This window comes from Desmodus rotundus, chromosome 5 (genome assembly GCF_022682495.2).
Source record: "Desmodus rotundus isolate HL8 chromosome 5, HLdesRot8A.1, whole genome shotgun sequence".
Taxonomy (NCBI): domain Eukaryota; kingdom Metazoa; phylum Chordata; class Mammalia; order Chiroptera; family Phyllostomidae; genus Desmodus; species Desmodus rotundus.
Genome location: NC_071391.1, coordinates 94,748,672 through 94,766,006, shown reverse-complemented (window position 1 = coordinate 94,766,006; position 17,335 = coordinate 94,748,672). Strand labels below are relative to the sequence as shown.

The window sequence follows — 17,335 nt, the reverse complement described above, 5'->3', positions numbered from 1 at the left end:
CATCATAGCTCAGAGAACCCATTGTATGAGACAAAATAGATTCCTAGCCAAGAACAGTTACTCCATTGTAACAAGGTCAAAAATTTGAAAATATCTAAGGAAACAATGAGCAGGGGGAAAGGGACCTCAGAGATTAATCTAGTGCAGTCTGAGGAGAGATGTACAGCCCGTGTTGTAGATGTATCTTCATTTTAGATCAAGATGCATTAACTTCTCTAAGCCTAAATGCAAAACAAAACAAAAACAGTAGTTCTCAAAGACCAGCTATCATCTGAGGTGCTTGTTAGAAACAGATCTTCAAATTTACCTCCTAGAGAGTCTGGGTCAGTAGGTCTCATATGGGTTTGAACATCTGAGGAGTCCTCAAGCCCACTGGGGCCCTGTTGAGGCACAGGGCTCAACGGACACACTCTGAAAAATTAAATATATGAATCCTCTGGTAATCTGGAGTCCATGCTCCCCTGGCAACTTTCTGACAACTTGGCTTTTGATGACCTTCACCAGGAGGGAAAGTATGTGCAGGCCTGATGATTCTAGCACCTTGTCCGTGAGCTAAAGATTCTTCTAATGCAAAAATAAATTGACTTCTCAGTGCACATACCAGCTTCCTTCACTTGGTGAATATACCCCAGGAATATTGGATTATTTTTCAAGAGCTTTTATTCCCTCTACACTATTTATTTTTGCATAAAGTCCTCACAGAAGAATATTATGTGCCCAGTGAGTTATATTATTAATTGTAAAAGGAGAAAAATATAAAACATAATGGTTGCATATCTTTTGGTTAGGAACACTCTCCAAAAGCAAAGTAAGAAAACTAGAGGCAATAAAAGAGTTCTTTAGTGAGGTTTGACTTTATAAAAATTTCAAACTTGTATAGAATAACAGATACCATAATCTAAAAATATATAAATGACATAATGGGAGAAAATACTTGATTTTTATCCAATATTTAGAAGTTTAAAATGTGGATAATTGAATGAGTTCCTACAAACCAATTAAAAATAAAAATAAGTCAATCATAAGAAAAATTTACAAGACTCAGTATTTGCCTGAAATAACTGGGACATACTTATAAAAAAGTATATGTAGTTTAGATGAAATTCAAATTTAACTGGGTGTCCTGTATATTTTTAAGCCTGGTAATCCTAAAAGGATACAAAGTTTCAATTTACAGCATGAGAAACAATGATTCATGATCATTGAAAAGATGTTTGATATCACCATGCAAATTAAAACAAACATGAGTAATCCTTTTTTGCTCATTAAATTGGAAAACAACATCCTTTATTGAAGCAATACCAAGAAATATGCACTCAATATACTACCTGTGGAAATGTAAGCCCACAGAGACTTCCTAGAAAATATTTGCAGCCATGGTGTAAAACCTTAAATTAAGGTTCAATATTATGTTCTGACTTGATATTTGGTAAAATGAGGAGGGTCTTGAGTGGGCTAACTGCAAGTCCTCTCCCCAATCTAACCCCATGGATAAGGTCCCTTAGCCAAACAACCTCCTTATCAAGGGGACCAGGCACAGTTCTTGGTCATCCCTGTGTAGTGGGTTTCAGCCTGCTGCTAGCCTGTGGGCTTATTCAAACAAACCAATCTCATCATCCGGTTCGAACCAGGAGGTACCCCATCCTCTCAATACTAGGCAGCCTGCTTTTCACACCCCTAATTATTCAATCTGTTCCTGAGTGCACCCCCATGTGGTGTGTGGTATCCTCTTCCCCCAGGCTTTGACTGACAAATTGTTATTAATCTCAACTGTCCAGTATCACATGTCATTCCCTAATCCTAGAGTAGAGATTCCTCCCTCATGAATTGGATGAAAAAGTAGCGATTAAAACATCAGCATCTTTCCAATTTTAAATGTGCCTAATTTTAAACCAAGAAATTTCATTTCCTAGAAACTGTAGAAACAAGAATATACATTGTGACATTGTTTTTAAAAGGAAAAAGTTGGGGAGAAAAGGCATACAACTGTAATTGAATAACAATAAAAATTAAAAAAAAAGGAAAAGGAAAAAGTTGGCAACTGCCTGAATATTTATCTACAGGGAAATGGTTAAATAAATTATAGTTAAACAAACTATAGAATACTATGCAACAGTTGAAAAGGCTTAGAGAGAATTCCAAGACTCGTTACTTCTAAGTAATATATGTAATATAATCTCACCCAATTTATGTATGATAACATATCTACATATATATTATGTTATCTCTTTCATAGAGGGTGAGAATAGAGGGGACAGGTGGAGGCTTTTGTGGTCTTTTGTTGTGTAATTTTGCACAATTTAAGTCTTTTACACTGAAAATGCATTCTAGTTTTACTTACGTAATGTGATATAAATTTTAAAATAAGAAAAGTATATCAAAATATATATAGAAAAATTCAAACTAACTGGTGAAGGTTTGTAGTAATGTAATGAACCTGAGCAATGGGATAGCTAGTCTAGAATGTTCTAGCACCCCCATCCACAGACATCTTCTGGGCCCTAATGCTATGTGAGTTAGCCTTTAAGCGCTTTTCAGCTTCTCTCCAGGAGTACTTCTAAGCAAAAAGTCCTCTTTCACATTTTCTGTATGAGTCATGCAATCAAAACCGATACATAGCTAACACATTTTTACAAATCCTCTGTCATCTCTCTCCCTAACCCTCTCTTTTATTAAACGTCATCATCTAATGCATCATGTTAAAAAATTAATAAGCCCTCGCTGGTGTAGCTGAGTGGATTGAGCATGGGCCTGAAAAGCAAAGGGTCTCAGGTTCGATTCCCAGTCAGGGCACATGCCTGGGTCACATGTGGGCCAGGTCCCCAGTAGGGGGCATGCAAGAGGCAACCACCCATTGATGTGTCTCTCCCTGTCTTTCTCCTTTCCTCCCCCTTTCTCTAAAAATAAATAAACAAAATATTTTTTTAAATTAATAAGTATACAAAGGGAATGAGGTCCTGTGAAGAAGGAGAGATAATAAACACATAAGCCATTGCTTGTCTCAGTGTGCAAACCCACAAGAGCTTTTAGAGACAGTTTCTGTTTGCTAAGTGAAAAACTGAATATAACTATGGAATGATTTGCTCTCTCTCCTTTTTCACACTTTAAAGAAGCTAGTTGGGTATTGAATTACAAGCTGTGTTGGTGAGCAATCATCTTAAGGAAAATCACCTGCACTTGGGCCATACTGCATTGACTGAAGCCAATCTCTGTCCTGCTGTGGCTCAGTCTTGCTGAGCCTTCTCCATTAACCCTGAAAACAGACTACTGTCTCCAGCTTAATCAGGCCCCAAAGCTCCCTGGGGATGTATCATTGACATCTCACCACACTAATGCCGTCATTTAGAAGGGCCTCCCCGAAGATCATCATGTATAGTGCCTCATTCACTCGCGCCTCCTCAAACACAGCCAGCACAGCCACCGGGTCCACGGCAGAGATAAGGCTGCCAAACAGCAGGTTCTGAAGCAGGTTGATGTCACTGAGGTCGAAAGCCTTGATCTGGCAGATGAGGTAGAGGGAGAGGCCAATGCCAAAGGCATTGATCAGGGCGCCCAGGCCTGCCCACCAGAGGATGGAGCCGATGTTCTCAAAGAAGGGCCGGGTGGGCAGGAAGTAACCACCTTCCAGGACGATGGGTGGAAGGAGATACAAGAAGTAGATGCTCGAATCCATGACTGGAGGTGATTTGTGGTTGGTGCCAAAAATGATGACGCCCACCAGAGCCCCAACAATGATAAGGAGGCAGCTTTCTGGCATGAGGCCTGGCAGTCTGTGGTAAAGGTGGAAGCCTGAATAGGGAAGAAAACCACATTTAGCTGTCTGCTAATAATACCCTTCTGGCCACTAAGATACCAGGAGAGGGGTGCACAAGTGTTCTTTTAAAGTCAAGCAGATGGAACCTTGGGCAAGCTGGCTGTCCTCTCTGAGCCTCAGCTCCCATGTGTAGCAAGAACTGGAAGTGTTGTAGGGGCCTTACCCAAGAACAAGTACTTAACATGTCAGCACAGGCCCCAGAATCAGTGGTCCCAGCCAGCAGTCCTTGCCCCCTTCCTCCTTCCTGCTGTCCCCATTTTACAAGATTTGAGGCACTTGAGAGAAGAGGGTGGGACTGTCTGCTTTCATGCAAAACTCACATTTAAAGCTCATACAGAGTCTTTCATCATTGTCTAAACCTCAGCTTGTTCCAAAGTTATCTTACCTTACTTCCATCTCCACCAAACAAATAAACAAAAATAAAAAGTCTTTTATTTTGTTTCCTTTAGTTAATCAATCACATTGCTATCCAGACAATCACTTAAGAGAGAAATCAAGTCACATTCTCATGATCCCCCTTTTATCACCTTTGTCCCTTTAGACAATCAGCTCCCCATTTCATCAAGAATGTCTCTCACTAGCTGCCCCTAAAGTCCATCCCCGTCTCACCAATTCTACAGGTACTGCCTTTACTTAGGTCCCCCATTTCTTCACCTAATTACTATATTGTCTTCTTGATCTTCAATCTCACCCTCAATCCCCCCTCCCCAGTTCACACCACATCTTGCTGCCAGATGACTTTCTTATACCACATATATCTGATGGTCTAATTTCCCGCCTTTGACTGTGAAAGTACACAGTGCTTCTCATGGATTTTAAACCTAGAGTATTTCTTAAGCATCCCTGCTAATCAACCTGCTGGGAAGTACTATGAGGTGGAGGACTAAACATGTTTTCTACAATTCCAACTGTTGATCAAATTTTAGAAACATGATATTAACAAATAAGAAAACAAAAATAATACAATGTATAAGTATACAATAAGATGCATATTGAATATACCAGCAGATATGAAAAGCAGTCAGAATACAACAGGTCTCCCTGGAGCTCTCTCTAAGTCAATATTCCCCTCCTGCCCTATCTTTATGAATCCTACATTACAGCCAACCACACACTTTTCCACCCTGAAGACCCCTTTTCTTATCTTCATATGCTATTACTGATGTCTGAACTGTTCTTTTGTTCAAACTCTTTTGGTCCTGCTCAATCTTTGAAGTTAAGATTTTCCTGATCTTTCCCAAAAAGACATAATATGTCTTCCTCTGAATTATTATAACATTTTATCTGTACCTGTGTACAGATAATGATCTTTCTCTACCATTTTTTGTGTGTGAATTTGTCCCCTAAGTCTTAAATTTCTCCAGCTCAAGCAGAATGATAGATATCTTTATATCTCCCAAAGCATAACAGCCAGTCTATTTGCTGAAAGAATTTATGTGTATAAATGAATGAATAAACAGGTTAAATATTCATCACAGGAGATTTTACATGGGAAGTAGAAGTGGAACAGGTTATTGGAGAATTATTACAAGTTATGTGGTTGGACGACAGAATGAGAGACATTTTAGGTGGGGAGAACTCCAGAGAAAAATAGAGACAGGAATGGTCCATGTGGATATGTTTGATATTCATTGAGGAGATCCACCTGGCTGGAGCGAATTTTGAATTGGAAGAGTATTGGGAGGGGTGTTACAAGATGATTTTTAAGCCAAACAATAAGGGCCGTGGATTCAAATGCAAGAAGTGTAGGTTTTCTCCCATAGACCATGGAGAGCCATTGAATGTCTCCTTAGGAATTTTCTAGGTTCAGCCGTCCATAGAACATATGGGTTTCCCTACCACAGCTTTGAATTTCTCCATGCACTATAGAAGGCAGGTTAATACAATGGCATATTATTAGTATCAAGAGACATTACTGCAGACCACACACCTAGCCCACTGGCTTCAAAATCAGTTTAAGCCTCCTTCTAGAGTCCTGCACTCTCTATATCTGAATAAGAACTTTCTCCTCTTCTTCCTTCCTCCTCCCCCTTTTTCATATTCATCTTGTACTGCTTATTTTAACCACATTGAACTTTTTAAAATGTAAAAGAAGTGGAAGATAATATAATGTAATTTTATCAGGCCCTGTGTCTCCCCATTTTGGTCCTGCTCCCCAGAATCTAGTTTCCTGAAATGAATCCAACATGTACATGTCTTAAGCTAAGGTGCACCTTAGCTTAAAGTGCAACTTTAACACAGCAATAGAGATAGAGACCTCATGCCTACTTACAAATAAAGTACAGTAAAGGACAATGATACCTATGCTTCATGTTTCACAACTATTCTCCCCTTTTATAATGGACGATAGAGTCCAGTCACTTTGAGACATTATAGTTCCAGTGCCTGAAACTTAAATGGCCACAAATAGCCAAGTCCTACCTATAAGTCAAAGACAGCCTTCCTTTTCATTCTGTCTAATGATTCAGGAACATCTTTTTATAAAGGTACAAGTAATGGAACCAAAATAAAAGATAAACAAAAAAGCCTGATGTGACTTTGTATTATTTTTGTTCCCAAATATTATTCTTTTGCAACATGCATAATTGGGTGTTTTAAAAATTATTGGAGGGAGTTGTGATGTTTTTCTGTGAGACAGCCTACTAGGCAGTGCTACATTCACCTGTCTTTCCTATGAAACTAAGTCTCTTGAGGCCAGGGACCATGGTCATTTCCACATATTGTATGGGTGCTCAGTAAATGTGGCTTGATAGAATGGCTAAATATAAGAATGAGTAATAATAATGATTATTAATTACATTTGGACTCAAGTTTCATAATAGAGAATCTAAAAAAATCTATATACATTTCTTGTCTTAAAGTTTTTATGTCTTCCCTCCACCCCCAGGCGAATGAGCCACCATATGTAAAACTACAAGCACAGTACCTGGCACCATGTTTATTGAATGCCAGCACCTGGCATTCAATAAACATGGCCTTATTTTCATGTACAATGTAAAAATAATCTTAATTTCTAAAGACTACCAAAAATGAAATTGTACTTGAATGCACATGATCCATCTGATAATCTACTTATTTTCTTTTTCTAAAGTATGTTGAGTTAGATCAACATGAAAATCAAGAACATTTAAACCACTACAACATGCTAAACTTCTAGACATAGTGAGTCTGGGCACATATGATGCCTTTAAAGAACAATCTATGTTTTATGCTAATACAAAACCAAGATAAAATGTATCTTTTCTGCATTGAGATGTTTCTTGACATAGAACATAAGCCTCTTTTCAATTAGAAAATCCATATTTTCACCAAACAGAGCTCTTAAAGATAATTTCACTGATGAAAAAACTAAGACTTAGAAAAACAAAGTGACTAGTTAGGGAGTGGTAGATCCAGTCCCTGACCCCCAGAACAACTGCATCAATTACTGTGAAGAGGAAAGGGCAGTCAGGGCAGAGAGAATCTCTAGCGTTGTTTACAAAGGAAAACAAAAGATCCACATAAAATCACCTTCAATGTTCTCAGTGTCCATGTGGTTGCCTGAAAAGGGTTAGACCCTTAGCTCTGAACTCAGAATATTATCGCTTTAGAAAGCCATTTTTACTTGATCACTTGTTAGAAATAATATGAGGTCCTTCATATAATTTAATCATTTGACAAATCACACAAGAGTTCTTCAAGCTAACAATTTCCATTTAATCTTTATACCTTACTAGGTCAAAATGAATAGCAGTTATGAAGGAGTTAGTACCCCAACACCCATGGGGAGTCAGATGAATAGGCAGAGCCCCCAGTACTGATGCCAAGGAATTAACTGCCAGGTCTTGTGGCTCAGTCCACATTTCACACTCATACTAGAGGTAAAGTAGAAATGAGTACCATGGATTGTATTAATGCAATTTATTTACTCAACTATCAAATTTCATAACTGAGGCAAATAATATGTTATACATGATAATTGAGATAATTATATCAATTTTTCACTTTCAAATAAGCTGGTTTTAAGGAGACAAGGGGGTGGACTTAGGAATTAGATAGTCACAGAGTGTAAACCATCACATCGGTTTTTGGCACAAAGAACCTTGATTAGAATTTAATCCATTAACCTGACTTTACTTTATTTCACAAAGAAAAGCATAGATGCCCCACTGGATTCACTTGGCTCAGTTGTAAATCAATATCTTACTGACACATATCATCTCCTGTGACCCATATCCCATCACTGAGGGATATAGAGTCTCCTGTGATTGTCTTGTTCCTTGCTTTCTCTCAATTTGCAAGAAGCACATGCCACTTTTAAAGAATTAACAATGGGAGCCATTGATGAAGCCCCTGGCTGTGTGGCCAAGAATAAAGGAAGAATATTTCCAGAAGAATCATTATGTGGTTCCTGAAATTCCAAGTGGCCATCATTCTGAGGTCTACATGCTTTACTCTACAGGATTTTTTAAAGCATAGAATCTTGAGATTTTTACATGTCAAATAATGGCACATGGTTGTCATCCTGAAATAAGAAGAAATAAAAAAAAAACAGGACCCAAAAGTGTGCTTTTAAATTTCAAAACACAATTCTGAAGCATTAAATGAATGTATAAAAAGCTGTAAGACTTTTCCTTTGTGTCAAGGGAACATAATTTTTCATGTAATAGCAGTTAACAGTTACAATCCACTTAGCTCCCCAATGTACAAGGCATTTTTACATACAATATCTCAGATGGAAAACAACTTGCATAAGCCAGTGTTTGAAGACTTACCTATTTTTGCAAGGGATGCTAGAAGTATCCAGAGGGTGACCTCATAAGGAATTTGCACATATTCATAATCCAGTGTAAAAATACTTATCTTCACATCTAGCTCTGTGCTGGCAGCAGCAAACTGAATATCAGTAGAATTTGTGGATTTGTTTAAAACAGAAGTTGCTTCAGAACTCTTGAGGACCACTAGCAACAGCAACCAATTCCAATGGCAAAAAGGCACAAACACCTGAAAACCCATGCTGTGGGCTGCTTCTGCCCTGTGTGCCATACCTCTGAAGTAAGTAGGTTTCAGAAGAGCAGCAACCTCCACTTGCTCAAAAGTAATATACATACAGTCCATGGGTCATCCCAGTAAGAGTCTGTCATTGAGTTGTGAGTGTAGATGTTTTCAAATATTCTTTAAAAGATTCATGTTCAGGCAACTCGGCTTCTGGCTCAAATGCAGTTGTTCGGTAGATTTGTTAAAGTCCAGGGAGCTACCTGTGGGGCCTTTACCTGATCGTGATTTGAAGAGCAATTTATGAAGGAGAAAAATATCTCTTCATTCAAAGCTGTCTCCTCACTTCGCTGCACACTGGTTTGGTCTTGTGAGTGAAAATTACAACACCACCACGGTGCTCATTTCAGGTATCACTGGAGTCCTTTCAGCCAGGAAGAGAATCCTCCCCTCTCTACCAGATCCCAGGAAAGTGCTACTTGTTTTGCACCTGCTCCTTCGCTCCTCCCCCTGCTCTCTCACTGGTTCTGAATGGCCAAGGCTGCGTGTAACTCTTGAACTACACTTAATTATTTGCTCTGATTTGACTTTCCTGGAGGGTTCTCTGGTGTTGCGGGGGTAGGGGTTACACTGCTGACACCTAGTGGGCAGCCACAATAGGACAACTTGGCACGTTCAACAACAAACCACTATGTATCATCATCTAAACCAGGGCACTTTTGAGAGTAAAGAAAAGCAAACAATATATGGCAGACCACAGGTGTATACCAGGAATTTCCTGGTACACTGTGTCACATAGTCTCTATTAATGAGGAAGGTGGAGGAAGAGGAGAAGGAGGAGTTATAGCACATTACTGGACTCCTTGAGCAACAATTCAAAGACAGAATGAAGTTCCAGTTATTTGTAAACTTTACACAGTATTAAAAAATAATAATAAGCAGAACAAGCTCCATAAATACATGTAAAAACCCAGTTTTCAAAAGCTCCATGGCACATCCAAAATTTTCTGTTTAAAGGATTTTGTTATTAAGGACTATTTGTTCCAAAGAAGCAGTACAAGAGAGTTTATGAAAGCATATTGAGATGGATTCTATGGTTCTACTCCTAGTTCTACATCTAGCCAGGTGACCTTGGCCAATTACTTACTTTTCAAAGTGGCCTTACATGTAAAGGGGGAAGATAATAGCTACCTCATCAAGTGACTAAGAGTATCAATAAAATATATATACTATTTGGCACTTAATAAATATTAGTTTTTATTATTTTAATCACATTTCTTATTCTATATGAGAAATAAAAACTCTATTGCAATGACAAATAGTGCCCAACAGAAAATGAGAATTATTATTCACATTCACTCTCTCAGCATCACTTTATGTCAAACTGGAGGATGATTTGTAAATTTTTCTCAGTTGATATTAGTCAGTGTAAATAATTTCCCTTCAACAGATTTGACAAAGACCATTAGAGATTTGAGGCAAGAAGAGTTAAGGAGGGCTAGCATCTAGCTGCAATTTCTTAGCAAGATAATAAAATTAAAGCACTATGGATTAGGCAAAGCCTCCTCTCATATGCACCAAAACCACAACCAATAAAAGGAAAAAATCAATGAGTTGGACTTTATTAAAATTAAAAACTTTTTTATCCAAACTATATTATAAAGGAAGTAAAAAAAAAAGAAAAAACCCACAGAACGGAAAAAAAATATTTGTAAATCACATATATGATAGGGACTTATATCTTGGAATATAAAGAACTCTTACTACTCAATAATCAAAAGATAAATAGCCCAATTAAAAATGGGCAAAAACATCTAAAAAGACATTTCTCAAAAAAATACACAAAAAGCCCATCATTCATCATTAGAGAGATGCAAATCAAAACTGCAGTGAGATATCACATCACACTCACAAGAATGCTAAAGCAGCAAACAAAACAAATGAAAAAAATATAGGTAATAAGAAATCTTATCAATAATGGTGGAATATAATTCAAGGCTTCCAGTCAAGATGGAGGTGCAGGTATATATGCTTTGAATCCTCACACAACCAAAAGAAGGAAAACAACTAATTTAAAAACAAAAAACAACCAAAAGTGCCAGAAAATCAAGCTGTATGGAAGTCTGATAACCAAGGAGTTAAAGAAACATTCATTCAGACTGGAGGAGGGGCAGAAAGAGGAAAATGGGGAAGCCAGTATGTGCAACAAGACAGTGGCTGGAAGATCAGGATATCACACATTCTCATGTGGAAAGGCTGGGAGGAACAACTGGGGAGCGAGGCAGACTGTGCAACCCAGTGTTCCAGTAAGAGAAACTAAAACCTCAAAACTTCTGTCTATAAAAACTGGTAGGGTTGCAGCGGCGGGAGAAACTCCCAGTCTCACAGGAGAATCTGTTGGAGAGGCCCATGGGATCCTAGAACATACATAAACCCACCCATCTGGGAATCAGCCCCTGAAAAGGCACAGTCCACTTTGTGGTGAGCAGGGGCAAGTGACTGAAAAGGGGGGCAAAAGCCCACCAAGCAGCAATGTTCTCTTTCTGACACCTCCCCCACATACAGTGCCACAACCCAGCAAAGTGGGTTGCCTACACCACCCCTGGTGAATACCTAAAGCTCTTCCCCTTACAATGTAACAGGTCTACTGAGACAAAGCAATATGGCCCAAATGAAAGAACAGATCAAAACTCCAGGAAAAGAACTAAGTGATGAGGAAATAACCAACATCTCAGATGCAGAGTTCAAAACACTGGTAATCAGGATGCTAGTAGAAATGATTGAGTATGGTCACAAAATAGAGGAAGAAGTGATGGCTATACAGGTGAAATAAAGACTAATATACAGGAAACCAACAGCAATGGGTAGGAAGCCAGGACTAAAATCAATGGTTTGGAGCAGAAGGAAGAAATAAACATTCAACCAGAACAGAATGAAGAAACAAGAATTTTTAAAAAATGAGGAGAGGCTCAGGAACCTCTGGGACAACTTTAAATGTTCCAATATCCAAATCATAGGGGTGCCAGAAGGAGAAAAGGGAGACCAAGAAATTGAATACTTATTTGAAAAAATTATGAAGGAAAACTTCTCCAGTCTGGTGAAGGAACTAGACATGCAAGTCCAGCAAGCTCAGAGAGTCCCACAGAAGTCAGATCCAAGGAGAAACACACCCAGATACTTCATAATTAAATTACCTAAGATTAAAGATAAGGACAGAATCCTAAAAGCAGCAAGAGAAAAGGAGACAATTACCTACAAAGGAGTTTCCATAAGACTATCAGCTGATTTCTCAAAAGAAAACTTACAGGCAAGAAGGGGTTGGAAAGAAGTATTTAAATTCATGAAAAAACAAGGATTTACAACTTAGATTACTGTATCCAGCAAAGCCATCATTTAGAAAGGAAGGGCAGATAAAGTGCTTCCCAGATAAGGTCAAGTTAAAGCAGTTCATCATCACCAAGCCCTTATTATATGAAATGTTAAAGGGACTTATCTAAGAAAAAGAAAAATATCAAAACTATGAACAGTGAAATGATAACAAACTTGCAACTAGCAACAACTGAACCTAAAACAAAAACAAAGACAAAAACAAACTAAGCAAATAGCTAGAACAGGAACAGAATCACAGAAGTGGAAATCACATGGAGGATTATCAGTGGGAAGAGTTGGGAGGCAAACGGGGAAAAAAAGGTACAGGGAATAAGAAGCATAATTGGTAGGCACAAAATAGACAGGGGAAGGTTAAGAATAGTACAGGAAATGGAGAAGCCAAAGAACTTCTATGAATGACCCATGGACGTGAACTAAGGGGAGCATGCTGGAGGGAGGGGGTGAAGGGTGGAAGGCATAAAGGGGAGAAAAAATGGGACAACTGCAATAGCATAATCAAATATACTTAAAATAATAGCAAGAATATGGTGGGATTCTAAAATGTTAGTGGAAATCTAAAATGGAACAGTTTGGCTGATCCTCCATATATTAAACAAAGAATTACACACAAACCAGCAATTCCACTCCTAGATATATACACACCCAACAGAAACGAAAACATATATTCACTTGGAAACTTGTACATGAATATTTTTAGCAGAAGCATTCCTAACAGCCCCAAAAGTAAAAACAATCCAAATGCCCATCACTTTTTCATTGAACAAATAGAACATGAAATATCCATACATTAAAGGAAGTGTTGACATGTGCCACAATGTGGTTGAACTTGAAAAAAACATGGTGAGTTATTCTCAGTGAAAGAAATTACAAAAACCACATATTATAAAACTCTATATTACATGTTCAGAATAACAAATCTGTAGCAAGAGAAAGTAGATAAGCTGTCTAGATCTGGAGGATGAGGAAAGTGAGGGGAGGAGGTAGAGAATGACTATGATTATGAGGTTTTCTTTGGGTTGATGAATATTCTAAATTCATGGTTGTGATTGCATGATTCTGTGAGCATAGGAAAAACCACTGAATTTTGCACTTTAAATGGGTGAATTGTATAGTATTTAAATGGGCGAATCATATGGTATCATATCTTAATAAAGCTGTTTAAAAACTAAGACATGAGCCCCAGCTGGTGTGGCTCAGTGGATTGAGCATTGGCCTTGGAACGAAAAGGTCGCTGATTCAATTTCCAGTCAGAGCACATGCCTGGGCTGTGGGCTAGATCCCCAGTAGGGGGCACTCAAGAAGCAACCACACATTGATGTTTCTCTCCCTCTCTTTATCCCTCCCTTTCCTTCTGTCTGAAAATAAATTAATTAATTAAAAAAAAACTAAGAACTGAGGCAAGACAGGGAACAAATTGGTTATGACTCAATCATATCTTCACAAGAAAATATAATTGGTTGTTTGGTCACATAGGATATCTTCCAGAAAGCCACGTTGAATCACCATGCTTTAGAAGGTTGATGAGAAGAAAGAGAAAGGGTTCTTCCCATCTCCAATCTCTTATTGGTCCACCCACTTTTGCCTTATAGGATACTGACTCCCTTATACTTTCAGATATATTAACAAGATACTTCCTGGGAAGCCAGATCTCACACCTTGCACTGCAGAGCTTCATATTGGCCTGGAAGCAGAAAGAACAGCCACAGCCTTCTGAGGTCCAGCAGCCTGCAAGAGCCATTGATAATGCTACAGCAGAAGACAATAGAGAAATTACAATTCATCGTTAAATAATTGTTTGAAAGCCAGAGCTAGAGATGTAGGGGGAAATGATGGTTTAAATTGGAATCCCCCTAGTACACTATAGCCCACAGGCCCAGAATTGGAAAATGAGCTATAGGCCTTGCGTGAAAAATGACCTCAGTGCACATGGAGAAGTCCTGAGCATTCTAGCTTCTTAGGACCATTGTCCACCTCCTGGGGGAGAAGCCATGTTCCAACAACAGATATTCATAAGCTGACTCTTGGACATCTACCTAAGAAGACCCATCTGATGTGGGAGAAGCAAGGTTATATCAGACAGAGCATGTGGTCAAAGCCCATGCAGATGAAGCCGTGAATCCTGGAGCCAAGAGATGTGGTGGCACACAAACCAGTTCTAGAAAAAAAGCAAAAAACAAAAAATGGACCCTCTTTTTGATCCATTCGTCAGCACAATTCAAGTGGCCTGCAGGTTCTAACCACTTACTATATTTACAGCTCCACTTGTTCAAAACCACTTACATTTCCTGGGAGAATCCTTACATCCTCTTTTCAAACCTGAATAATTGTAAATGCAGCTCCTTTTGATTGGAGTAGCTCAATTCTATCTACCACTGCCCTTGGTCTGAGTAATGTGTCCTGGTTCTTCGGAACTCAGGAAAGAAACATTTCATTTTCTTCCACTTGGAAGAGGATTTCTCCTTGGACTTAAGTTAAACTCTCTCCTCCCAGCAGATATCAAAGCAGGGGCTGTCATGACCATTTTCGAGTTTGCCATGAACAGCACAGTGCCTGGCGCAAAGTGACTGCCCTGGATTTACAGGTGTTGAAATGAAAAGTTTTACCACCAGCCTCAGTTTTTACACAATCTGATTTCCTCAATAAGTACATTAAATTCCTTCTTCAAAGTCTCACAGGAAACCCTTTTCCTCCTAAATGTCAAAAATAAGGAAGACAAGCTAATAAGTCCTGTTGGAAAAGCTGTATCTTGAGAAAGCTTTTTGATGAGACAATACAATCAAGAGGTTAAGAACACAGGTTCTAGAGGCAGCAGGCCTGGGTTCAAATCCAGCTCTACTATTTACTGGCTCTGTGACCTTGGGAAAGGTACTTAGCTTTCTATGCTTTGATTTATTTACTTATAATGTAAGGAAAATAAACACAAAAGTATTTTTGAACATTAAATGACTTTATATGTATAAAGCACTTAGAACAGTTTCTGGCACATAAACCCTAAGTAAGAATTTGTTTAAGAAATGGGGGAGAAGTTAGAATGATGAGCATGAGGGCTTTTCTTCATTCATTCAACAAACATGAAAACTTTTCTGTCATATGTTCTGGGCATAATAGGAAAGAAAAGATGTTCCAGAAAGAGAATATGATGTTTCAAAAATGTATTTTGGGTTGTGCAGGTTTCCCTGACTAGAACCAAGAAGATGCAGACAGAGCAATTGATAAGAAGGAGTTGATATGAGGGGTTAGATCCTCATAGTTTAATTGAAACAAATTCTTCCTGATGTTCTTACATTGTAATAAAATCCAAATTATAGTTATTAGTTAAGTTAATTCCTTGAGAAAGATCAATTGATGAGGCATCATGGTACCAAAAGATACTGGACACTTACCTGCCTATAGTTGTATACAGAAAAAGAGATTTGCAATGTTAAGGAAAAATAAAACCCAATTTTTGCTTGCATAGCAGATAATTAAAGGAGTTACTCTGGAATTTTAGGTCAGTAGTAAACTACTGAATAACCTGAAGCTTTTGATCTAATTATCCAGAAAATTATATTGGCGTTAGAAGCCTGGTTTGTTCTGACCCTTTTTGGTGCCAGATCCTCAAAATCCTGTGATCCTTGTCATCTGCTCTTGGAAACCCAACTACTCATAGAGTCCAGTGATGGGAAGAAGGACTGGCATTCTCTCCTGAGTGTGTCCCTTATAATTCCAGTGACTGTACCCAGTCCACCCTCATGAGACTAATTGAAGGGGGTACACCCAGCAGGGGGATCTCCCATCATCCAGGGCTTTAGCTGTGCACAGCTGGAAGAAAGAGTTTGGGGGTTTGGTTTTCTTCCCTTTTTATCTTCAGTTTCCCAAAGGCAATTTTTGCCTTAGAAAAGCTCCAGTAGAAACAAGAGCAAAGCTGGCTCTTCTGTGCCTGCACATGATGAATTAGAAAATCAACTCTCTCAGAACAGTTTTAAACAAAATTATCAGCACAAATTTCCCTCCTTCTCACAGTGTGTGGCAATAATTGACTATCAGCATTCGCGTAGCACTTCTGGGAATCAAGTATCTGTTGCTTGCCCCTGAACTCTTGTTAATTTGTACAGACTCAAATTCCTATTCTTTATTTAGAAAGAAGAAAACAGTGAGAGAAAATTGGTCAGTACTGTCCAGAAACATGGTTTGCTTTCCAAGCCCATAGCTAGCAATTAAGCTGGATGGCCTTGAATTGAGTTCTGGCATATCATGCCCTTAAATTGAAAGTCTGCATCCCAAGCTGGAGTGAAATCAAGAGATTTGACCCTGTCTTTCAGGACAGAAAAGCCGAATCCCATTCTTGCTCCCAAAGTCTGCTGCTTCTCAGAGAGAAACAGGAGCTTACTGGAGAGTGTAATTAACTCTGGGAGACTGCCTAATACAGGAAGGAGAAGATAGGTACCACAATGGTATGGTGGACATGAATGTGAGCTTTGGAATGGGACAAATCTCCAAACCAGATCATGGTTGTTATGATCTTACAAGTCTAATGTGATAACTTCCATAGGGAAATAAGAGTTTTGTATAGGGGATAAACTTCAAGTTGTGTGATCTTGGGCATGTCTTAAACACCTCCAAGCCTCAGCTGTCTTATCTATCAAGATGATGAATATTATGATGATGAGGATGATGTCTATATAAAAAAAATTTTAGAAGATTGAGTGGCACATATATATAACAGAAGGGAAAATGCTTAGTACATAGCAGACACTAGAGGAGTGTTAGATTCATTTTATTTCAAAAATATTATAAACTTTATATACGTAGAATCCCTTTGTAGTCAGTCTAATGCCTAAGAAAATTCTTGTCCATAATACATCCTACATTAATGAATTGGGTGGCTGAAGTAAGATAATTACCTAATTAAAATGAAATATATAATCTTATCCTACTTACCCACATTATCACCAGTCACCACACTCTGAAAATGAGTCATAAGGCTAGTCAAGTCCAGACCTATGTGATTGGGCTAGCAACTGTAACTTCCATATTCTTTCCTGTCCCTCCCAGGGACTGACATCCCTGTCCCCCTTTCACTACCATCACTTGTTCTAGGAATGCTTAATAGGCTTGTTATTCATTTCCTCTCTCTGAAATTCTTCTTTTCTTTCTTCCATCAACAAAATTCCTATT

The 17,335-nt window shown here is 38.5% G+C and overlaps 1 protein-coding gene across 4 annotated transcripts in view; it reads right to left on the bottom strand.

The window, feature by feature from the left end:
- Positions 1-9,359, bottom strand: part of SLC9A4 (solute carrier family 9 member A4) — an 88,784-nt gene extending 79,425 nt beyond the window's left edge. For 2 of the 4 annotated variants that reach the window (XR_006657019.3, XM_024571884.4), the window contains exons 1-2: positions 8,569-9,356; positions 3,326-3,789 (exon numbers count right to left, since the gene is read on the bottom strand). Coding sequence is in view for 3 of the 4 variants with exons in the window: in XM_024571884.4 (XP_024427652.1) it covers positions 3,326-3,789; positions 8,569-8,911 (807 nt within the window). In the remaining variant the exon portion in view is untranslated. Of the gene's footprint in view, positions 1-3,325; positions 3,790-8,568 lie in introns of all 4 variants that reach the window. The other 2 variants (XM_053924294.2, XM_045204761.3) reach the window with 2 other exon arrangements.
- Between the last annotated feature and the right edge of the window lie 7,976 nt (positions 9,360-17,335).